At 41.3% G+C, this 24,922-nt stretch overlaps 1 protein-coding gene across 2 annotated transcripts in view; it reads left to right on the top strand.

The window, feature by feature from the left end:
* Positions 1–3,780: 3,780 nt before the first annotated feature.
* The window catches only part of TOM1L1 (target of myb1 like 1 membrane trafficking protein), a 47,666-nt gene continuing 26,524 nt past the window's right edge, over positions 3,781–24,922 (top strand). Inside the window, exons 1-6 of one of the 2 annotated variants that reach the window (XM_036754760.1) lie at positions 3,781–4,222; positions 7,697–7,781; positions 9,749–9,827; positions 20,198–20,347; positions 21,833–21,958; positions 24,263–24,370. In XM_036754760.1, coding sequence (XP_036610655.1) covers positions 4,165–4,222; positions 7,697–7,781; positions 9,749–9,827; positions 20,198–20,347; positions 21,833–21,958; positions 24,263–24,370 — 606 coding nt within the window. In that variant the 5' untranslated portion in view covers positions 3,781–4,164. The remainder of the gene's footprint in view (positions 4,223–7,696; positions 7,782–9,748; positions 9,828–20,197; positions 20,348–21,832; positions 21,959–24,262; positions 24,371–24,922) is intronic. The other variant, XM_036754761.1, reaches the window with a different exon arrangement.

Raw genomic sequence — 24,922 nt, 5'->3', positions numbered from 1 at the left:
GGACAGGCTTAGATGGTGGTGCTTGAACGGAGCTTTGAAGGAAGCCAGGGAATCTACTGAGGAAGAGGTGAAACAAGAGTGCATTACAGGCCTGGGGGACAAAGAAAGGAACTGAGATGGAACGCGTTCTGCAGGAAACAGGAAACAGGCCATTTGGCTGGAATGTAGAGGGTCTAGGTAATTTGCCATAAGCCTCCAAAGGTAAATTAGAATCATTTAACAATCAGCATTTAAGCAGCGCTGTAAGGCCTGCAAAGCTTTTTATAAACATTATTTCATTTTTATCTTCTTCACAACCATCCTGGGAAGTGGATGCTTTAATTTATTCCCAGTTTACAGATGAGGAAACTAAAGCAGAGAGAAGTGACTAGGCCAGAGTCACACAGCTATTAAGGGTCTGAGGCAAGATTTCACCTCAGGTCTTACCTAGTCCTTATGAAGAGCTTAAAAAAAAACAAACCTCCCCGCTCCCCAAACCAAATTTTCATTTTATTATGCTAGAGGCAAGAGGAAACCCCTAGAACAGTCCTGCACATCTTTCTGCAGGTGAACCCTGGTGAGCCCTGGCGGCCTTCCAGCCCTACGGATTTGGGGAGGCCCATGAAAAATGTAGAGGAAAACATCCATTGTACTAGAGGAAATCCTTTGGTGTACTGCAAGCAGTCTGAGGGCCATAAGTAGCCGCAGGGTGAAAGTTGTGCAGGCCTGCCCTAGAACTCCTGTAGTCAGAGAAGCAATGCGGGGAAAACTTGCTTTAGGATATCAATTTGGCAGTGGAGGCAGGAAGACTAGGGGGCTATTGTACTAGTCCAGACAAGAGGTGTTGATGGCCTGTATTAGGGTGGTGGGTGTATGTGAAGAAGGGGGTGTATGTGAAATATTGTGGACATAGAACTGATAAGACTTGGCAACTTATTGGATATAACGGGTGAGAGAGTGAAGAGTTGAGGATAATTTGGGTTGGGAAACTTGGTAACTATAAGGATGGTGGTACCCCGAACAGAAATAGGGAAGTTAGGAAGAAGAGAGGATTTTTTTATTTATTAATTCCTACCTGTTGTTGTTCTCAGTCTTGTCTGATTCTTTGGATACTGGAGTAGTTTGCCATTTCCTTCTCCAGCTCATTTTACAAGTGAGGAAACTGAGGCAAACAAGGTTAAACAACTTGCCCAGGGTCACACAGCTGGTTAAGTGTCTGAGGCCAGATTTGAACTCAGGAAGACGAGTCTTCCTGACTTGAGGCCTAGCACTCTATCCAACTGAGCCAATCTAGCTGCCTTGAGAAGAGAGGGAACAGGAGGAAAATATAATGAGTTCTGTCTTAGACATGTTGAGTTTGAGATATCTTTAGGCCATTCAGCTGAAAATATCCAGGAGTAATATGGGACTGGAGTTCCGGAGACAGGATAGTGCTGGATAGCTATAGATCAGGGACCTAGTTGAGTCCATGGGAGCTGATGAAATCACCAGGAGAGTCAATGGTGAAGTCATATGAGTACTGATATCATGAAGGGTAATTCAGTTTCCTCATCTGTCAACTGAGCTGGAGAAGGAAATGGCAAAACACTGATATCTTTGCCAAGAACACCCAAACAGGGTCATGAAGAGTCAACAGGACGTGACTGAAATGACTGAACAACACTGATATCATTGAGAAATATATGACCATAAAAATAAATGAGCTGGTCATGTAGCAAGAAAAAGACAGTAATAACGCATCAGATCCCTGTTACACTGGTACTCTCAAGATGTTAAAAGAATAAAAGGAGGTCCTCCAGTCCATCAAGACAAGGACAAGGACTACACAGGATGAGAAGACACGGGTGGGGTTGTTATCCTAATTCAGTGACGGGAGTACTACACCAATGAGACCACAGTGATTGAGTGGAAATATCACTGGATCTGGTGTCAGAGGTCCCTGGTTTGAATCCTAGCACTGTTGCTCGCTGTATGACCTTGACAAAAATCACTTAACTCCTCTGGTTCTCAGTTCCCTTGTCTTTAAAAATGTGTTTCAAAATAGATGACTTCCGAGATACCTTCCAGCTATGGATCCATGATCTTAAATCTATGACCAGTGACAGATTTTTACCCAAGTAAATGCCCCTAACCCCTTTTTCTAAGTGTGTTCACATTATGACAAAGGCAATACAGGTAACGAAACTACCAAGTGAAGAAGACCCTGCACGGCAGCAGCTGGGAAACTATTTTGTCGATCTGCTCTCTCCAACTCAAGTGCTTATTGGGATCGACTCTGTGTTGAGGATGGACGCATCACCATTCAGATTAATGCAAAGCACAAGTTGGATCAAACTTCACTTTGCCTCCAATTTCATTTTCTTTCTGTAGGCAAAAAGGAAGACAAGTACAAGCTTTGGTTTATGGGAAAGTCGTTTCTCCCGTGTTACCACAGGCTGTACATAGACTGAAATGGTGCCAGGAGAACACTGAGACAATGACATCACAAAGAATGGGTGGACAATGGAACGATGTAAGTAGGTGAAGCAAAGCTATAAGGAATTTAAAACTAAGAATGTATCTTGGGTCATTCAATTCAGGTTATATAGATAGCAACAGAGACATCAGAAATTGTTCCTCGCCTTCAATCCGTGTCTGTTTTGCTTTTTCAACATAGAATTTTAAGCTCCTGGAGGGCAATGCCTGCTTTGTTTTTGTCATTGTGTCTTCCCAGTACCTAACACATAGTAGGCACTTATAAATGCTTTTTAAATGAATGAACAAAAGGTGAGAAGAGACTAGAAGTAACTGATAGATCCCACTCCATGAAATATCATAAGTACAATAAAATACTATAATCATAGTAGAAATATCTAACCCATTTAGTTCAAGAAAGATGTATATAATAAAATCAAAATAGCAAGACAGTATATTATTAGGGGGTTTGAAACGTGTATATAGAAATAGTCTAAGATTCAACCATCCAATCTATCAACACCCACTTATTAAACATTTTCTATTTGTTCTTATTTCTCTCATCATCACCTCCAGGACTGAAAAGGGGGTTGTGGCACTAGGCCTAGACCCACGGAAAGAAAAATGGGAAAAAAGGCAGGGAAGACCAAAGAGCCAAGCAGCTGTCATCTGACTTCAGGTCTCAGCCCACTTTGACTTGTGCTACAGCTACGAAGAAGCTGCTCACTCTTGCCAATATTTCCTAATCCATGGTTAACTGGGGCAGGAGGAAATGGAAATGAATTTGAAGGTAACAATTGGAGGGTGTATAGAGATTGCCTACCTAGTCAGCAAGTTTAAGATTCCCATAAATCCCATTCCCTCCCAGCCCCAGGGCCAAAAGCCGGGACAGGCACTCATCCCAGAACATCCTTTTTCTTTGTTTTTCCAGGCAGGTGGTGGGAGGGGGGAAGGAAGGACTAACATTTACCTTCCCAAGAACCACTTCTCCCCACTCCCTACAGTTCCTGGTTCTCGCAGTTTCCTAATGGCCTAGCTAGGCTAATTATTTCTTGCCCTTGCTGTTATTTAGAAGGCAATCTCCAATCACAGATCACACACAGCTACACAGTAAGCAAGCTGTCCAGGTTAGGGGAGTGCCTGCCCGGGTACAGCAGCAGAGCTTCCCCCTAACTAATGTCACGTCCCTCCCTCCCAGGAATAGCTTTTCCCTGGAAACACAGATTGATCCAGTCAGGCAGATGCTGCCCCTATGCCCAGGAGCCGGACTAAGAGAACAGGGCAGGCTTCTCTTCCCGAGAGCCCGGCGGACTCCCAGGCACCGGCCCCGGTCACGTCACACCCACTGGGCTCAGCGCTCCGCGGCGCTCCGCTACCTTCGCGAGTCTGGACCTGCGGGCTGGGCAGCGAGCGGCTCCGCCTCGTGGCGACCCTGGGCTAGGCAGCCCGGCGAAGGCTCCCGGCCGCTGGAGGGGGTGGGCGAGCCGGACCACCCCAGGGGTAGGGAGACTGGGTGCGCCGCAGGTGGGCTGGGTGCCTCGGTACGCCCCGCCCGGCTAGGAGAGGGGGAGGAGGCGAAGCGAGAGCCCAGGATCCCCGAGAGTACGGGAGAATACGGCTGGATAGGAGGAGCCGGGAGCGCCGAGCAGGGGAGGAGCCGGTCCCTGGAGGAGGAGGACGAGGAGGAGGGGGCGTAGGCGGATTTCCTGGGCCCGGCTCGAAGGGTTCACCATGGCGTTTGGGAAGAGCCACAAAGATCCCTTCGGGACTTCAGTGGGCCACCTGATAGGTAAGGCGGCAGAGGCGGGGTGAGCACCTCTGCGGAGTTACCTGAGCCGGCTTCCTGCGCAGTTCCCCTGCCAGCCGAGGACTGAATTCATGACACCTGCACCCTACCTTGGCTCCCGGACCTTAGACTCTGGTCAAGTTCCTTCTCCCAAACCCCTCCGCTCCCTCGTAGGCAACGAGCCCGTATCTGGCCCTTAGTGTGGTTTCCAAGATTTTACTTCTCTTTTTCCGGGCCCCCGAGAAAGAAGTGAGCCAGGTGAACCTGGGATTGTGGGGGGTAAGCCCCACCTGTGGTGCCCTGCCTCTGATTTTTGGAGCCTGGGGAGGGCGGGGAGGAGACTGTTCTAGGAGAGAGCCCAGAAACTTATTCCAAACTATTGTCACAATGGGGCCTTTCTCATTAAAAAAAGGAAATTGGCACCGTAAAAGCCTGACCTGTGGGTTTCCTGGATAAACAAAGGAGTGAAGATTAGACAAAATTATAGGGCTTGGGAGGGAGGGCTCTGAAAGCCACTTGAGGCTTGGGGAGTCGGACTGCAAAATTTATTCCTTTTCTTCCCCTGGGACAGTCTGACCCTGAAGTATAATAGAATAGAAACCAGTACTTAAGCACTTTCATGGAACCAGCTCAGCTCTGCAAGTGTTTTGTTCCAGAGACATTTCCTGATTGTCAAGGGTACTTCCTCCATCATTGTATAATTTATCTTGTAAATACTCAGTATTTAGTTATCTGTGAACATTTTTTTCTCTCCCTGGAGAATGTAATAATAGGACAGTGACTTTCTCACTTTTGTTTTCCCAATGCCTAGAATATAGGAATAGGGATTAGACCTGCAAGTTCATTGGTATGGGGAAATCCCGGATGAGAGAATTCCCTCTCACCTTGCAATTTGGTATCTTCTATGCAATTTATAGAATCAGTTGCCTAGGGCACTGAGAGTTTAAGTGACTTGCTAAGACAATGTGGCTGACTTGTGTCCGAGTAGAGGGCAGCTGTCTGACCTATCCTCTACTTTGTTTGTAGTAGGTGCATAATAAAAGCCTGTTGATTGATTCATTTGCTCCAGGGAACTGGAAAGGTGGTATGATGTCTTAAGAACCCAATGTCTGTGGTCTAAGAATCCTGGTCTCAGAGGCCATCTTCAGTATTTGGCTGTCGGGTGGAGCTCTGGGCAGAAGTTTTGTGTCAAGTAGCATGCTGAAGGAACCTCATCCAGTCTTGACTAAATGTTGTTGCTCAGTCAAGTCTGACTCTTGGTGACCCTATTTGGGGTTCTTTTGGGGGAAAGATACTGAGGTGGTTTGCTATTTGCTTCTCCAACTTATTTTACAGATGAGGAAGCTGAGGCAAACAGGCTGAGTCACCTGGCCAGGGTCACCCAGCTAGTAAGTGTCTGAGGCTGGATTTGAACTCAGGTGTCCTCGATTCCAGTCTGGGGCTCTATCCTCTGTGCTATTTAGCTGCCCTTCCCTGACCCCTCCCTGACCCCTCCCTGAAATCAGACTTCTCCCACCACCCCCTCCCAATTGCCTATGGATGGCCCTAATTAAGGCTGTGATAGAGACAAATTGACATCATGAGTGCCTGGAACTCTTTCTCATCACCCATTCTGCTCTCCTATATCCCTCCTACCCTCCAACCTTCTAGTCCTCCCTGTTGGAAGGCAGGATCTGATAAACTTATTCACACAGTTATAACTGACTTTTTAATTGATTTACCCAAAGTCGCAAGGGACTTTTTATACTCTTCCCTGTATGTATTTTCATTTTTTAAAGACTGCTTTTGAATATCAAAGCAATAACTCCGGTGGTGGAATTATTGGGCAGTTTCATTTTCTGTAGAACCTGAGTACAGGAGGATTTTCTTTTCTAGGCAGCCTTGCTGAGGCCCCTCAAACCTTCTCCCCCTCACCCTACTCCTCCACTGTGTATACTTTGGCATGCCTGTAAAAAAGTGCTATCCCCTGCTTTGCTCTCCTCCCCTTTACCCCACCATGAACAGTATGAAAAGTTCAGATCACCCACTCAGCCAAATGTTTGCCTGAACCCAAAGTTCAGCTCTGGGATTATAGCTCTGGGATAGCCTTTATTATTTTTTTTTCAAAGTTTATCTACTGCCGTGGGGAAAGCTATGCCTTGTGGATTTAATCACCTAAAATCTTCTTGTCTGAAGTTTCACATGAGATAATGTGAAGGAGACTCAGCCTTGCCATTCTAGTCACTCCGTTTCTAAGCAAGTAAGGAAGCACTTGGCACGATGGGGATTTCTCAGCCAGCCAACTCTGGCTCTTGGTGCTGGTCACTGGGACCTGAACTGCCTTACTAATAGGCTGGCTGGTGAGAACTGCCGGAGGTTCTAAGTGCGCATAGATTTTAAATCATGCTCTCCGACTTCAACTCTGCCTCTTAGAATCCCCAGCTCTCTTTATGGCCTTGCTGTGCTTTCTCCCACCTTCTTCCGGAGGCATTTCCAAGTCATGACCTCCTCCCTCTATGTCCCTCCAAGTATTCTCCCTATCTCCCCAAATCACTACAGAAATGGAGATGGATAGGTAGATTGTATGTATATAGGTATTTGAGGGGAAACTAGGTGCTTGGGATAGCAGGAATTGCTAGTACGCTGGATGACCTTTGAGAACTAAGCTTGAATTAAGCTCCTGTCGCCTTAGGCAATTCTCCAAGACCCCTAAGTTACAAATGAGTTATCTATTTGCATTGCTGCAGAGAAAATTTCCTTCAATAATGAAAGCTCTGGTTCAGATAATTTTCCATTTATGTATCCCTAAATAATAGTAATTAATAATAATAGCCAGCATTACAAAGATCTTTTAGGTTTGCAAAGCTCTTTTGGCTCATTTGATCCTCACAACCACCCTGCTGTTGTTACATGCTTTTTACTGAGTAGGAAACCCAGATTGAGAAAAATGAAGTCGTTTGCCCAGGGACATTAAACTTAATAGTTGCTGAAGCTGGATTTGAACTCAGGTCTTTCTGACTCCCAAGTCTGCTATGGCCACCTAGTTGTATTCCACAGTAGAATGTAATCACCCTGAAGGCTAGGATTTTGTATAAATATGTATAAAATTATACATATTTGCGTTTTTAAAAAGAATGCCATTGAACCGTACTGGGCAAATTGAATTTAAGTGGAATCTCAATTCCACATGTTAAACAAAAGCCCCTGCCCTCAAGGCACTTACTTTCTACTGGGAGATACCACACATAGGAAAAAAAAATACAAAATGATTCTAAACTATGATATGTATTTATATCCCTAGAGGTTAGCACCTCCCTTTGTACACAGTAAGCACTTAATAAATGTTAATTGAATGAATGAATCCTATTGCTCAGTTTTGGTGGTTTCAAATTAATGAGACTTTCCTGTCAAGATTTCAGACTGCTTCAGGGATATGAAAGATTATCTTCAAATTGTTCTTGCCAAGGGTAAAAAAAAACAGTTGCCTTTTCTTTGCAGAAAAGGCTACATTTGCAGGCGTTCAGACTGAAGACTGGGGCCAGTTCATGCACATCTGTGACGTGATTATCACCAGCAAAGATGGGTGAGTACGTACAGGGAGTCACCGGTGCCTGCTAGAAGAGGAACATCTTCAAAGGACCCAGCTCATTTTTCTGGAAACACCCTTGTTTCCAGAATATTCAGTTCACAAGCTTCATGCATAAGCTCTGTGCCTTCTAGAATTAGTCTAAAAGAGATTATCATAGAGATGTATGACCTGAAAAGGAGATGGGCTGGTCATGTATTGAGAGTAAAGGCTAATGGACAGTATGCATAGCCCCCATACTGAACTGGTACCTGAATCGTGTTAAAGACCTAGAGGAAGCCTCCATCGCATTGAGTGGATCAGTTATAAATGATTTGAGACTATGTGGACAAGCACTGCATGGGATAGAAAGGCACGAATAGATTCTGATCTATGCCTGTTATATCAGATTTAAATAGAAACCAGATACATTAGGATCCCTGCAGGCTCATATTGACTTAGAAAACCATATATTAACATTATCTATGTTTTTTTTTAAGTATTTTCCAAGTCCATTTTAATCTGGTTCTGTGAGGGTATGGGACTTGCTGCCCAGGGGCCACATTTGATACCTCTGATCTCATCTGATACAGAGAGATGTCTCTGAGATCACCAATCCATTGAAGTTACCCTATGGAGTTTCACTAATCAGAACTAAGAGGAAAAACTAGTCTGGATCATAGATTATGTTGAGGAATAGAGTTTGATTACATTCTGGTCCATGGTTCAGGTTAGTAGCTGTCAAGTGGAGTTCCTGACTATTATACTTTAATACAAAAAACAAAATTTGTAGCTGACATCCATTTATTATATACAAATTGAGAGTGCTAAGGCACTTGAAAATGGTTTGCTCTCCAGTAGTTTAAATGTTTGCCATGTAATTAATTAATTTCTTTAGTTAAACCTTTCTTCCGTGGATGAAATAAGCCTCAGAGAAATGTTAACAGGTAATATAAACTTCAACCTCTGAATTCTAATTAGTTCATTTTTTTTTTTGCTACAAAATAGCAGTTTTCCACTTTTTCAAATGTGAGGATTTCTTATCCACATCAAAAAATTTTGTCAACACTTATATGATAGTAGTTGTTATGAGTACCTTTTGATTGAGAAAATACCTGATGACAAAAATCCACTCTGGGTTCTGTTACACTTTTTGCTTGGATTTTATTCATTCTAGTAGCATCTATATTTGAAAAACAGTAATACTGGATTGTGTGGGGAATTAAGTATCCAACTTACAGAAGTCACATTATACTATGTTGATGCTGCAGTTTTATTGCTACTGAATACTAGACGCAGCTATAGTACAGTGGCTAGAGAGCTGATATTGGAGCCAGGAAGACCTGAGTTCACATCTCACCTCTGAGACACACTGCTGTGTCCCCCATGGATAGCTCACTTAACTTCTCAGTGACCCCAGACAATTCTCTCATACTATTGTCGCGGTCACTGAACTGCATTGATAGAGGAGGTTTTCTTAGAGTTAATTTTCTATATCCATGAAATTCCCAGGTAGGTTTTTAAAAAAGAGCAAAATGTCAATATTTGGTGCGTGTAAGATTTGCATAACCCCTTGCAATAACTTCTTGGGGTTTGGAAACCATTGCTTAAAACAGCAATGATGTAAGCTGATAAAAGTCATTCCTGTGGCATGTTGCCAGTTACACTACGTAGGCGGTCAAGAAACATTCATTAGTGGGGGAGGTGACTAACAAGCCTCACTGTTTTTTGAAGGACATTTCACTATAAACTACACAGTGTGGTAAACAGAAACCAATTTGGACTTGGTAGTCCAGAGACTTGGACTTTAGGCAACCTTGAATTTAGTGGTATGATTTTGCCTCTGCTATTCCCATAGTTCGGTAGTTTTCCTTAATTGCATGGGAAACTGACTCATGATCCCCCTTGGGGTTCTCTATCTCTGAACATTTTTAGAAATCAGGAAAATAGATCGATTTGTTTACTGTGCTTCCCTGTTATCACAGGCCAAAAGAGGCAGTAAGAGCTTTGAAGAAAAGGATTTCTAAAAACTGTAATCACAAGGAGATCCAACTTACCTTATCGGTGAGTACTTTAACGCAATCACATTTAAGATTTAAAATTCCTAGTTCTTTGCCCTCTGAAAGATTTTTTTAAAAATTCAGCAGGAATGCACACATATATATGTGTATATGTGTATGTGTGTATATATATATATATATATGTATATATGTGTGTATTTGTATATCTATATATATTAAAGAAAGAGAGGGCACTCCACCTCCCCATCTCTAATCTATGTATCTATCTACCTATCTGTCTGTCTGCCTTCCCCTCTGTCTGTCTACTTGTCTGTCTGACTTATCTGTCTACGTATGCATGTGTAAACATGTGTTGGACACTGTGTGTACAAACAGGTATGTGTGCACACAGTTCACATGTGTATGCTAGTATGCGTGTATACCTATGTACACACATATATTTTTTGTATACATGCATGCATGTATATGCATACATATAAATATATATTATTACTTAGAAGGAGGTAATGCTTTAATCAGCACAGGACTGTATTTATGGGGAGCCAAACAGTGGAGTAGATGAGCAGTTGAGGAAGTTGTACTTGTCCTGCTTAATTTCATGGAACAGTAACTTACGTTTGGTAAGGATTTTGGTTGCAACAGGATTCTGAGAATGTCCTAATTTGTAATAAGGAGTAAGTGATTTCAGAACTGCATCATGAGCCTTAACCCACTCAAGCCATTTGTGTATATGTTGCTGAAAATAGGCCCTCTCTCCACACACACATACACACCACCCTAACCCTTAAAAGATGCTATTATTTTTATCCAGTGACATTTTGGAGTCCTGCAATACTAACACTTTGTTGTGTTTGCATCAAGATGGCTCTGCTGTTTGGGTTGTTTCTAGGAACATTTGGCTTTGAATTAAGGGCTTTTTTTCCTTTGATCTTAGTTTCATTTGCTTTACTGTTTTGGATTATCCATGATTTGGGTGTGGAAGCCTATTTGACTTGTCCCCCTTTTTTCCCTGCTATCTTTTTTCCATGTGACCTTCAGTAAGCTTGGTGAGTTGTCTTTTTACTTGACTGCTTGTAAACTCTGCCTTCCTTCCACCTGAATACAAACTGTATTGCTTTCCCTTTTCCCTGCACGCCTCTCTATTTATTCCAGCATCACATCAGTTATGCATGGTTACAGTGCTAATCAGGCAGAATCATGCCTCACCTGTGAGCTTTGGGAGTGTTTATCAAGAGAGCTGTTGGGTAGGTACTGGAATGTCTCAGGTTTCCAATTTCAATCATTAAGAACCATTTACTGTGGCTCTGTTACATGGACAGCAGCAACCTGATAACAATACGAGGACGGTGCTAAATAGCCCTAACGAATCAATGAAATGATTCTCCAAGTAGAATTCTAGAGATGTTTTATATCTGTTCTAATCCATCCTCCTCCTTTCCAAAGCTTTCTTTTTTCTTATATTTCCTTTCTGTTGAGGTTACAACTAGTGGTCATCTCTCAGGTAGTTTAGTCTCCTTTGTTCCTTCTTGTCTCACCAAGCCTTAATGGCAGTTCAGCTGTTCTTTTTAGAACTACATATTCTTAGCCTCGTGTTGTCCAAATCAATACTTGTCAATGGTAGGTTCTGGTGTAGGAGTGAAGCAGAGAATCACAAAATCATAGAGGTAGAGGAGACAATTAGAGATTATCTAGTTTGCCCCTCTCATCAAAGAAACTGAGGCCCAGAGTTGTAAATTAGCTTGCCCAAGTTCACCCAGCTGTTTTGTCCAGCCAGGACTAGGACTTTCAGCCCAGTATTTCATCCAGTGCGACATCTCCTTCTGTGGTCAATGGAGCAGTAGCTGTAACTCCAGAATGGTTATTGTTCCAAGAGTGTGTGCTCAGTTATTTTATAATCTCAGCATTTGCTTAAGCTGAACATAATTTTGAAGGAAATTGCACTCGTAAAAAAATCATATAAAAATTTTCAAGACAAGTTTAAAGATTCCTCTATTGTCTGTTAATTTGGATCACTGGTTTTTCTGTTTGAATAGGTGAGTGGGAGTTGGCTTACATTGAGATCTCCCTGCTGTTAATTCAAGTACAATAGTAGTGTTCCGTTTAGATAGTGATTTGCCAGGAAGCATCCTCGCTAGGTTCCAAGAAGCTGAGCTGGGGATGAGTCTTCCTTAAAATAGTTAATAGTGATGGAAATACGTCAGGTCATTGAACATTGTTATAACCAATTCCGTGGAGAGGGAAAGGGGTGCTTTCCATAATCAAGTATTTGGCCTCTCCTGTGTACTCATAATGCTAGTATACTGCCGTGAGATATTGAAAAATGTACAAGGCATGGTCTCTGACCTCAAGGAAGTTACAGACTAGTTGAAAAGACAAGAGTAATACAGAAGAAAAGATTCAAAGTAGTGATCACAGTGATTCAAAAGTTCTGTCCCACCAACAGAAATCACAGCCCAGTGGTGCCTGCCTATCACATGCAACCCTTGTTCATGTTCTTCTCGAAGCAAGAAAGTATGTCAAATGTTAAATTGTGAAATGTGCACTAAATGCTGGTAGAATTCAGAAAAAAAGATTAGTGAGACCTAGGGGTAGAGAGGACATGTTTTCCGTGTACCTCATCACCAGTATCTAAATGTATAAAAATGAACAGACATATTTTTTATTTTCTTTTTGTGAAAATGGGTTAAATTGCAGGGAATTTTGTTTTTGTTTTGAATCTGGACCAGCAGTTTCAAAAGCTCCAGGTATGGAAACTCTCCACCAAACAGACACTCAATACCTGGGCATCTTGTCTACGACTTAAGAGTTTTTAGAGTCAACTTTAGTCTCAGTTCTTGGAGCAATGAAAAATGAAATGACATACTCATGGTCACATAGCTAATAGATGTTAGAGGCAGCGGGGCTTGAAGCCTGGTGTGACTTCAAGGCTATTCCCTTAGCCACTATGCTGGGCTACCTCTCAAGCTGCAGTTAGAGAAATGGGCTGGAAAGAAAAGAAAAGAAGAAACACCATTGGTTCCTTTCATGATATCAGTGTCAATTTAGATTTTATCACCCGTGATGTACTAGGTGCTACAAAGAACACATTAAAAGTATGTGTATTTTTCTCAGATGTTAAGTGATCGGAATTTCGTATAAAGATTGTTGGCTATTTGATGTCACCCAAAGGTTATTCCAAATTATCCCAGAATCTCAGTGTTCTAAGAAATAAATAAGGACCGGTTTGTGAGCTCCCTAATGTAAACAACCCTTTTCATCTTTGAAAGATCTAAGAAAAAGTGCTTATTTTTCAGAATACAATTTCATAGAAACTGCTTCTTAGAAGAAACATGAAGAACCTACCTAATCCCCTTAGCTATTAGTGCTCTCTCCAGCCTTAAATTGTCCCCTATGTGCTGTTCACATCTTGTTTCTCCAAAGTAGAATGTAAATTCCTTGAGGGCAAGGACTATTTTTTCCTTTTTCATTTTTGTATTCCCCAGCCTCCCACAGGGTAGATAACAAACATTTGCTGAACTGGATTCAATCTAGGTTGGAATCCCAGCACATGTTCCCTAAATTCCTTTGATTAGGCTCCTACCTGTTTGGGATCTCTTAAGTCTGTCAGCCAAAAACATTTAGTAAGTGTCTACTAAGGGCCAGCCACTGTGCTAATAGGAGATACAAAAAAAAAAAAAGGCAAAAGATGGTTCCTGTCCTTGAGGAGCTCACGATTTAAGGGGGAGGCAACATACAAATAACTATATACAAGCTATATACATAGGATAAATATAAAATAATCAACAGAGGAAAGGTACTCAAATTCAGTACAGCATTTTCCTATAGCAGGCCCAATTTTTGGCATGAATTTCTGAGATTAAAATTTAGATTATGATGATGATACCAATAAAAATATACCTGGCGTTTTTATAACACTTTTAAGGCTTGCAAAATCCTTTTACAAATATTATTTTAGTTTTTCCTCATTACAGCCTTGGGAGATGGATGCCCTTATCTCCACTTTATAAATGAGGCAGACAGAGGTAAAGGACTCGCCCAGAGTGCCACAGCTGTAAAGTTTCTGAGGCTGGATTAGACCTCAGGTCCTCCAGATTCCAGGTGCAGTACTCTATTCCCTTGCCCACCCAGCTGCCAGTAGGATTGTTGGCTAGTCTGGCTTGTTCTGGTGAAGAGAAAAATACTTGTACTGGTGGGTCCTGTTGTGGCTCACGTTTTGTTTTTCAGTTTTGATCTTGGTTTTGGGGGAGGAGGCCTGGGTTTAAATCTAGTTTTTAATGCTTTCTGTGCCTTTTCACGCTTCACAATTATATAACTCCAGTCAAGTCATTACAGCTCTGTGTACCCCCAGTCAACTCTCTAGGACCTCAAGGAAGTTAGTTGTAAGTTCTTTGCCCTTACGTCATGAATCGGTTCCTCCACATAATTCACAGTTCTTCTCTATGTGCTAGGCACCGTTTGTCTTTGAAACAGGCAGTAAAGCTAAGACCAGGAAGCAGCTTTCTCATTTAGGATTATGACATCTGGGGAAACATGAGCAGATAACAGACTTGTCTGTGGTCTTCACACGCAGACACAATCTCTGCTGGCTTGCTTACCGAGCATCTTCTCTTTTGAATGGAAGCAATTTGAGGATTTTAAGGATTTAAAAAAGGATTTTAAGCTAGCTTCATGCCTTTCCATTGCCTCATGGAGCACAGGGGTTAGTTTTGAGTCCCTAGTGAGCTTTAATTAATGGATAGCTACAGATTAAGCTGAACTAAGAAAAAGGAATCCCTAATTCCACTCATAACAACGACAATATTAAATTACTCTCCATCAGCACTTTCCTAATTATTTCAGGAAATGAAGTAATTAGTAAGTAGAATTCAGGCAACTTATTCTATCCTAAATGCATTATTCTGTCCCAAATGATAAGAAATGATTTAACCTTTTCTGGTGGTGTTGAGCCTCTTTTACCATTATATCTTTTTCATTAAATACTACATTCAAACCAAAAGTCATCAGTTTATCTAACCATGTTCTTGCTATCCATTTGAAAGTATAGTGGACTCATCCTATTTTATTTTTTAAATTCTAAATGGTTTCTCCTTTTTCCTTCTGGCTACATATTTTTAGCTGCTACTGCATTTTTGACTTGTCTGACCAAATCCCAAATCAATAATTAAATTATATCCTGATGACAAAACCCTGTCCTCATGGCTTTTCTGCACTATGGTCTGTTCAGCACTACTGACTGCCATCTCTTGCAGACTTCTTCCTCCCTTGTTTTCCATGGCAAAATGTTCTTCTGGCTGTCCTCTTTTCTCTCCTACTGATTCTCCATCTCTTTTAATGGCTTGTTCTCTTTTCCTACCTTCTAAATGCAGGAATAACCCCAGATTTTTTGACCCTTTCATGTTCCACTCTCTCCCAGAAAGATCTCTTTGGTTTCCATGACTCCAACTAAATCTTCTACATCTCTCTCAAGTCTGTCTCAACACTCTCAAGTCTTCTCCCCTGAATCGAATTCCTGCTTCTCAAGTTGCCTGCTGGATTGCAACATATCTGAGGCAAAATTCCATTTTTTTCCTCAAGTTATTTCCCCCTTCTGTTTTTTTCAAAGGGTAGCTACCATTGTTCTTCTGGCTACCCGACCTCAAGCTCTCCTCATCCCTCTCTATATCCAGTCATTCACCAAGTCCTGTTAATTCTTTCTTCAAGGGTGTCACGTTTCTCTTCTTTCTGTTTCTGTTACTGTACCATAGTCTTTTTATCACATCACATCACTTCTGGTCTATTGAAAGAGCCTCCTAACTGGTAACATGCTTTTAGGATCTCAGTCCTCCAATGCGTCCTATCTGCTGACAGATATCTGATGGGGAGGGAGGGGGTGCTTTAAGCTTTAGTAACTTTAAACTGCACTAAGATTTTTGGAACACCCTATAGATAGAAGGGAATTCCTTCTGTGAAAATTCCCTCCACTGGTGCAAGTCAACTACTTAAATCTTATCAGTAACCTATGTTCCACTCCCTCTAAGATTTCCCAGGCTGTCCTCCTTGCTGTAGCTGAAAAGATAGCTGAGGGGTATCATAGATAGAGTTACTTGACTTGAAGTCAGGAAGATCCAAGTTCAGATCCTACCTGGAACACTTGTTACCTTTGTGATTATAGGCAAATCCTCTAACCTCTCTGGGCCTTAGCTACCCCCTCCATTAGAGTGAGGGGGTTAGACTCAAGGGTCTCTAAAGGCCCTTCTAGTTCAAATTCTATGATCCTATGATCTCACTCCCTTCAAAACCTCTACCCTGTAGTAAACTAAACCATTTCAGCTTTACCCCATCCTCTACCCTTGAGGCCCTTGTCTCTTGCTACACCGATTATCCCTTTCTAAACCCCAATTCTGGATAATTCCCGCCATCTGCATGCATGTGGCTGAACACTGATGGAGGAAGCAATTAAATTTTGATGACTGAGTCTACTATAAATACATGTTTGCATGCCAAGCCCTTTACTCTTTCCTGATTGACTCTCGATCCCACTTTCCTTTAGCATCATTCCAAACCTTCTCTTTTTTGCTCCAGGTCACCCACACTCTTACCCTCTCTTTTTAACAGAGAACCTCTATTCAGACATCCTCGAAATTACCTCTGTGTCATCTCTCCCCTCCCCCAACACTCACTCCTCTTTTGCTCTAGTCTTGGATAAAGAGATGACTCTTCTAAACACCAGCTCTTCTCCTCAAATCCATCCCTCCTGTCTCCTCTGTGAGTTTGCACCTTCAGTCATCTCTTTGCTGAGTATTTTCAGTCTCCTTATTCAGTGACTCTTAGTGCTTTCAAACATGCCCAGATCTTCCCCATTCTTTGATTCCCTGAAGCTATTGTCTCCTCCTTTTCATAGCCACTCCTAGAAAAAGTTGTGTTATACTCATTGCCTCCGCTTTCTTCCCTCCACTTTTCAGCCCCTTGCTTTCCGACTTCTAACCTCATTGTTTGACTGAAATTGCTTGCCCCTAGGTTTCCAATGATGTCTTAATTGCTTAATCCAATGGCATTTTCTTAGTCCTCATCCTTCTTGATTTTTCTGTAGCACTTTAGAATATTGACTAATCTCTCTCAGGAAATATAATGACTTGGTTTTCATGACATTACTCATTCTTGGGTCTTCTATTGTCTGACTCTTCTTAGTCTCCTTTACTCGATTATTACCCATATGCTGTCCTCTTTGCATGTTTTTACATGTAACTGGAAAAAAATAAAATATATTAATTGAAAAGAAATGAAAAGAAAAACTCTAGCTTTTAAAAGTCTTTATGATCTGGCTCTGTCCTAAATTTCAAGGCTTATTGAACCTTCATATGCTCCAGATTCCAGCCAAACTGGTCTGCTTGCTGTTTTCCGTATACAACATTCCATTTGCAGTCTTCGTGCCTATGTCTGGGCTGCCCCTTGCCTGGAATGTACTTCCTCCTCAGCACTGCCATTTACAATTCCTAGCTTACTTTAAAATTGATTTCAAATGCCACAGCCAATAGGAAACCTCTCCTGGCCACCCCAGTTGTTTGTGCCCTCTCCCTGAAAGTAATACTGTTATCTACTTCGTGTATATTTTGTATTTAATTTTCTGTTTATATGTCCCTGTCCCTCCCCAACAGAGTATAAGCACCATGTGGGCAAGGGACTCTTTTTTTTTTAATTTAATATCCCCATCTTGTAATACAACACTTAGTATGTAATGGATGCTTAACAAAGTCAATGAAAGAATGAATGTGTAAAATACTGCCTGCTCTTTTCATATGTGAAAAATGTGGTTGCTGAAAGGGGGCAGGAAAAATAAAAACATTTGTGTAAGGAAGACTGATAAAAAGCAACTTGTGAAGAAACACAATCTTTCAGTAAAATGTTGAACACAGATTAGTCTGAGGACCAGACAGAGTAGTGCACCACCTCAGATGAATGTAGGGAGAGAACCTGTTTGAAGACAGCAGTGACAGCTTTAATATTATAGGTCCATCAGCTCATTTGCTTTCAACTGTTTTTAGAGTTTTGACATTTATAATTGACAAAGCTTAAATCAAATGACTGTGCGGGGACTATGGGAAGGTCAGTATAGGTTCAGATCTGATGGAAAGATGTATTTCTTGAGTTTTGATGAGCCACTGACCACCAGGAGACTCCCATCTGAGGAGCTGCTAAGAAGGTATCAGGAAAAGAAGCTCTAAGAAGAGATAGAAAGGAGGAGGAGGAAAGTAAGAGAATAAGCTTAGTGCAGGAGGAATCCCAAGAACCTAGCTTCAGAAAAGATGAAGCGCTCCTAGCTGGGGCAAATGATGTTTCATATGCTATGCTGGGGACTTGCTGATTGGAAGAGAGGCGTGGTTTTGCTGAGAGATGAGAGCAGGTTCTGGATGTTCATCGGGGGAGAGCTGAATCCTGCTGCTGTGTACAAAGCTGTTGAGTTTGTTGCTTTCTGGTGTCCTCTGAAACCTGAAAGAGAGGAAACTTCTTACTGCCATCTACTATGCTCTCCATTTGAAAAAGGAAAAGCAGAAGGGAAAGTCAGGCTTTGTATCTGTCCTGCTGGAGAAAAGAGGCTTGGAGCTGATTTGACAGCAGAATCCCTGATGATTTGTGGATATAAGGAGCTTGACCACTATCTGATTTAAGGTTCCTGCTTGTCAGTACAGTAATATAACACTTTTTTAACAACCAATTAAATGTGGCCATGAGGTGAAAGAGCATATCACTGCTTCATCGGGGCAGAGCAGAAGAAGGGTGGCTTTTTTCCAGGAGAATAATTGTAAGGAGCAAAAAGGAAGCAGCTAACAGAAAAGTGGCTTTGTGCAGTGTGAATTGTTCCTCGGGGGACCAAGGATATTAGTGCCTTATTGTGCAGTTTTGTGAGCTGCTCTGGGCACATGGGTTTCCCCATTTATCTGCCCTCTTCTTTCCGCTGGTTCCCTAGATGTGTGCTCACTTTTTCCAAAAGACACTGTGTACGTTGGTGGGAGAGTGTGACCTGGGTTTATTTACAGACTGTGAGGCTTTGATTATTTTTCTTTTTTGCCTTCTAGTGAGTAAATATTATGATTATGCTTGCTTCTTCTGCCTTATAGCTTAGTAAATGTTTAAGTGTAAGAATTTGCCATAACAATCGATTTTGTGGAAATGGCAAACACACCAATGGAGACTCAGAAAAAATAGCAGCAGTAGATCTCCCTACACCAGGGTTATCCCAAAGATCTTAAAGAGTAGTGATTTGTAAACTTGTGTCATGCCTCTTGCTGGAAACCCCTGACCTGCCAACGTAAGTGCAAGTCGTGTGAGCAAGCCAGCCCTGAAGGGGATCCAGTTCCATGCCTGAGCTATAAATGTCTGATCTTAGAGAGTTGCCTGGGGGCACTTAGAGGTTAATTGACTTGGCCACACGTCAAGGGAAGGACTTGAACACAGGTCTTTCTGACTCCAATGTCATCACTCTATTATAACATGCTACCTCTTTCTGAGTCAGATTAACCCCCTCCCCCAGTGCCATTTTGTATGCATCATTCTCTTACTCAAAAATCTTGAATGGTTTCCCTTTGCTTATGGAATAAATTCATTGAATCATAAAATATTATGGCCGGAAGAGACCCTCGAGACTATTTTGTTTAATGCTTTCATTGTATAAATGAGAAAGCAGGCCCAGAGAAGGTGCCCAGAAGTCACACAGTGAGCCAGCATCATACACACACACACACACACACACACACACACACACATATACACACATGTATACATATGCACACATATATGTATATGTGTGTGTATATGTATATACATATGTATGTATGTATAGCTTGACATTCAGATCCCTCTAGGGTCTGTCAAATCCCTCTTTAGCCCTCTAACCTCATCTCTCGGTAATATCCTATATAAACCTTCCATGACAGTCAGATGTTCCATATAAACCCTGAAAATACTGTACTCATTTTGATCTCCTTAACTTTGCTGATACCATTTCCTTGCCTAGAATGTGCTCATTCATCTCTGCTTGTTTAATTTTAACCTTTCCATCAAGGGCTGCCTTAAATGTACCCCCCTCCATGAAGCCTTCTAAGACTGCCCACGCCTGGTCACCTCTCCTTCCTCTTAATTCCTATGGTTCCTATTGTTTGTGCGGCTAACGGCACTGGGCGTGTGTTGCCTTGTATCATTGTGTGTCTTCTTTATGTCTATGCCCCCTTTATTTAACTAGATTATAAGGCACTTAAGGATAGGTGCTGTGCTATGGCTTAGATGTGTTTACTTTCTCAGCACCTATCATGATGCCTTTGTACGTAATAAGGCACCCAGACATCTGTTGGCTGTGCTGATGATGTGTGCTGTGACTCATCCGTGTTGATTGAGTGCTGGCAAATGGGTGCTATTTTTCACGTTTTCTCTTCAATATAGCTTATTGACATGTGCATGCAGAACTGTGGCCCAAGTTTCCAGGCCCTGATTGTGAAGAAGGACTTCACTAAAGATCATCTAGTTAAGCTGCTGAGTCCCAGATACAACTTGCCTCTAGACATACAGAATAAAATCTTGAGTTTCATCATGGTAAGTCTGTCCTATGTCTCTGGGGATGGTAACCCGTGAGTTGTTCACAAATCTCCAAAGAACTGGAAACACCTTGTACAGCCACAGCTTGGCGCTTTGGCAGAGCTGAGATTTGAGTTACAATCTCGTTAAAACTTTTATTTCTTATGTTAAATAACAAAAACAAAAAGTAGTGCGTATATGCAGTCAATAATTACCCAGAAATGTCACAGTAGCTTCCTCAAGAGCTCGAAATGGTTTCCTTTTAAGTTTTATCTTACTTCATGTAACATCCGTGTAAGATTAAGAGAGCTTGTATATCTGTACCCATTTTTTTTTTTTAATGGGGAAGCTGAGACCCAGGGGGTTTAAGTGATTTCTTCAAGGTCATGACTTTATTTTCTCCTCCATGCTGCCTCTGTCTTTGCCAAATTAATCTCCTGCAAACACCAGTTTGCACACATCGTTCTCCTACTGGGAAATCTTTAGTGATTCCCCTTTAGTTAGCAAGGGAGTGGCAAAAACAAGACTAGAATGAAATCAACAATAATAATAGCTAATGTTTAAGTAGCACTTGCTTTAAGATTAGCGTGAGCTTCTTTGATGCTGATGACGAGCTAGCGACTTAAGTCCGATATGTAAGATCCCATTTTATAGAGGAGGAAACAGATATAGAGAGGTCTCACTCCAAGTCTACTGCCTTTTCTAATTATGTTACTTCTCTTGACTCAATATTGATCAATACATTGATATACTGCCTTTTCTAATTATATTACCTCTCTTGTCTCAATTTTGATCAATATATTGATATACTGCCTTTTCTAATTATATTACCTCCCTTGACTCTTATTGATCAATATATTGATATACTGCCTTTTCTAATCATGTTACCTCTCTTGACTCCTGTTGATCAATATATTGATCAATATATTGATGTACTGCCTTTTCTAATTATGTTACCTCTCTTGACTCAATATTGATCGATATATTGATATACTGCCTTTTCTAATTATATTGCCTCTCTTGACTCAATATTGATCAATATATTGATATACTGCCTTTTCTAATTATGTTACCTCTCTTGACTCAATATTGATCAATATATTGATGTACTGCCTTTTCTAATTATATGACCTCTCTTGACTCCTATTGATCAATATATTGATATACTGCCTTTTCTAATTATATGACCTCTCTTGACTCAATGTTGATCAATATATATTCCTTAGGCTATCGTATGCCAGGTTGTTTAGGATTGAGGATGTATGTCACCAGCTAACATATGTTAGAACAATATCTGGGCTATCTTAAATCTTAATATGGACTACATAATATACATCGTGTACCTTTTTGCATAGTAAGTCCAGATTAAGTGTTGGAGTGGAATTGGGGAGATCTCAAGTAGGTGTTGTTTTCTAACTAGGCCCCATGTTTCTCTATTGCATGGCACATTTTCCTTCATTAAAGATTTTTCTTAAATTTTTGTGACCCTCTTCTTTCACACAGACATGGTCACGGGGTTTCCCTGGAGGTGTGGATGTGAGCGAAGTCAAGGAAATATACCTAGAGCTGCTCAAGAAAGGAGTCCAGTTTCCTTCTTCGGAGCAAGAGATTGGAACAGAGAAAGACATGGTAGGTAGCCTCGTTACCAGACAGACATCTACCTTCACCACTTTGTACTAAGAACTAATACTAGTGAATGACAAGAGGGCCCTTCTTTTTAAGATAATCATACATGTTGGGCAGAAGCCAATGTGTTTTAGTCTGCATGTGTGTTCCAGGTAAGAATATTCTCTCATCTACTATGGAGCAAATATGGGCAAAGAATTCTTGTTTTGTAGGAATTGTGGAATGATAAGAGTTGCTATTTGATGTAGGTGCTACCTCAGCCCTCTCAGTGCTTGGGAGCATGGGATTCAATTTTGGCTGAGGGTGAAAAGTAGAAATAGAGAAAGCTGAGAGAACTATTTATAGACATTGGAGCGAGAAACAGAAGTCACTCTAACTTAGAAAAAAAAAAAAGCTGAATCAGAATATTTTAAAGGAAATGCCATTTAATTAGTTTTAGGCAGCTGTTAAGAAATACTAGAAGTCAAAAAGATCTCAGACACCATCTGATCCAGCCCTTTCATTTTCTCAGTGTAGGAATAGAGGATCATTGAGGCTAAGTGCTTGGCCCAAGATCACAAACAGCAAACATTTCATAAGAGAAATAGAGATCATAAAATTCCTTTAGTATATGAATTTATTGTTGGATCCATACACATTGAAGAAATCCTTGATTTGGAATGAATAATAGCTATCTTTTTTCAGCACTTTAATGTTTGCAGAGTGCTTGATTATGGATCATTTGATCCTTTGAGAGGTAGGAACTAGTACTATTTTCCACTTTATAAATGAAAACACTGAGGTTGAGAGAGGTTAAGTGACTTGTCTGAGCTCAAATGGATCACAATAAATGTCTGAAACAGGATTTGAACTTGGGTATTCCTGACTCCAGGTCTGGTGTACTATCCATTGTACCATCCAGCTCCTCTTAATGATTATTAATTAATGATAATTTTGTTTGTTTTACTAATTAATAATAACGAGCATTTTTTAGTACTTACTATGTGCCAGCTTGAAACAGAGAAACAAGAGGTAGGTAGCCTCACCACCAGCCATCAATCCACCTTTGCCAGTTTGTGGTAAGAGCTTATGTTGGTTAAAAACAGAGAGATCTTCCTTTTTAAGATGTTTACAAATGTTGAGTTGGAAGCCAACGTTAGCACTCTGTGCTCTAAGGAAGTGCTTTACAATCAATACCTCCTTTGATGATCCTCACAACAACCCTGTGAGATAAGTGCTATTCTTATCTCCACTTTACAGATGAAGAAGTTGAGGCAAACAGAAGTTAAGTGACTTTGCCTCATTTCATACAGGTAATAGATGTCTGAGGTCAGATTTGAACTCAGGTCTTTCTAACTCTAGGCTCAGTGCTCTATCTGCTGTGCCACCCGGCTGCCCCAGTATATGATTGAAAGGATGCTTTATTCACTAGAGTGACCGGTCCTAAGAGACTAGAGGACCTAGAATCACTCAGGTCTGCTTGATTTCTGTGTCTAAAAGCTAAAATAATTAGGTTATGTCATTTTGTTTGCATGTGATGTATATGTATACATGAATATATTAAAAAAGACACTTTTCTTTTGCTGAATTTAATTTTAATAGCTAGTATTTATATAGCAATTTGAGATTTGCATAGCTCTTTAAAAATAAATACTATTTGCATAGTGCTTTAAGGTTTGCTACACGCTTTACTTAAGTTATCTCATTTGATCCTCGTAACAACTCTGTGGGGTGTGTGCTATGCTATTACTGTCCCCGTTTTATGGATGAGGAAACTGAGGGACAGAGAAGTTGAGGGACTCATCCGGGATCACCCCGTTAGTAAGTGTCTGAGGCAGTATTTGAACTCAGTCTTCCTGACTGTCTAACACTGTATCCACTATACCAAGCTGCTGAGACAATTACATTTTACGTTCTAGGAGACTCGTTGCTTAAGGCTCTGCTGTAACTCAAGAAGGGAGAGGAAGGAGGTGATGCTGTTGTTTAAAAAATAAAAAAGACCCGAGGGTCTGCTTTTTTTGGCCTTGATATTAAGCCGTCGTGGACACTGATGAGGGGTGGGCATGCCCCCTCTGTCCTCACAGACACGCAGCCCTCACTCAGTCTCTTTGTGCAGGCTGTCAAAGTTATCCTGGATATTCCTTTTACCTGAACTGTTCCTAGAGGAAAATGGAGATGAGGGGGTGGGGGCATCGGGGGTTGGGCAAGTCCTCACTGTGGCCCGAGTGAGGAAATTTAAGGGTTATAGCTATAGGTGGGTGGGAAAGCTGGGATACAGCGATTTGGCTTACTCCGAGTAAGCAAAGTCTGTTGGTTGTGTTTTAATAGACCTTGTCTCCGAGTATAACTAAGCCACCTCCGTTTGTTCCATCTCCATCAGTACATGCATCTACAGCTGCTCCCAAGGCCCCAACTATTTTACTGGTTGCCGAACAGGTAAAAATCACCCCTCTCTCTCTTTCTCTGTCTCTGTCTCTCTCTCTCTCTGAATATACATATGTACATATATATGGGTGTGGATGTGTACACATATACACACATATACATACACACATATAATTTTTAACCTTACTTTTAAAATTAGGGCGTAGGTATAGGGAGAGACTTAACTTGTGATTTGACTGGGATGGAACATTCCCTACTGAGGAGACTCTACCAATGCAGGTCAGCACCTTCTCTACAATTTATAACCTGAGAGAATTGCCTAGATCACTGAAAGGTTAAGGGTCCTACCCAAGGCCACACATCTAGCCTGTGTTAGGGGTAAGACTAGAATCTGAGTCTTTCTGGCTTCAAAGGCCATGTTACTGTGCCATGCTGCTTCTCATTTAAGAAAAATAAAAGTTTTAAATTAATTTAAAATGTTAAACAATTTTTGATGCCTTTTGTTTTCATATCATAGTCTATTTTTTAATTCAGTAAATACATATTAAATGCCTACTCTGTGCCAAGCATTGCCAAATGCCAAACTGCCAAGCATTTTCTGCA

This window comes from Trichosurus vulpecula, chromosome 4 (genome assembly GCF_011100635.1).
Source record: "Trichosurus vulpecula isolate mTriVul1 chromosome 4, mTriVul1.pri, whole genome shotgun sequence".
NCBI lineage: Eukaryota > Metazoa > Chordata > Mammalia > Diprotodontia > Phalangeridae > Trichosurus > Trichosurus vulpecula.
The sequence above is the reverse complement of the archived record's forward strand: the minus strand, read 5'-3'. Positions and strand labels throughout refer to the sequence as shown.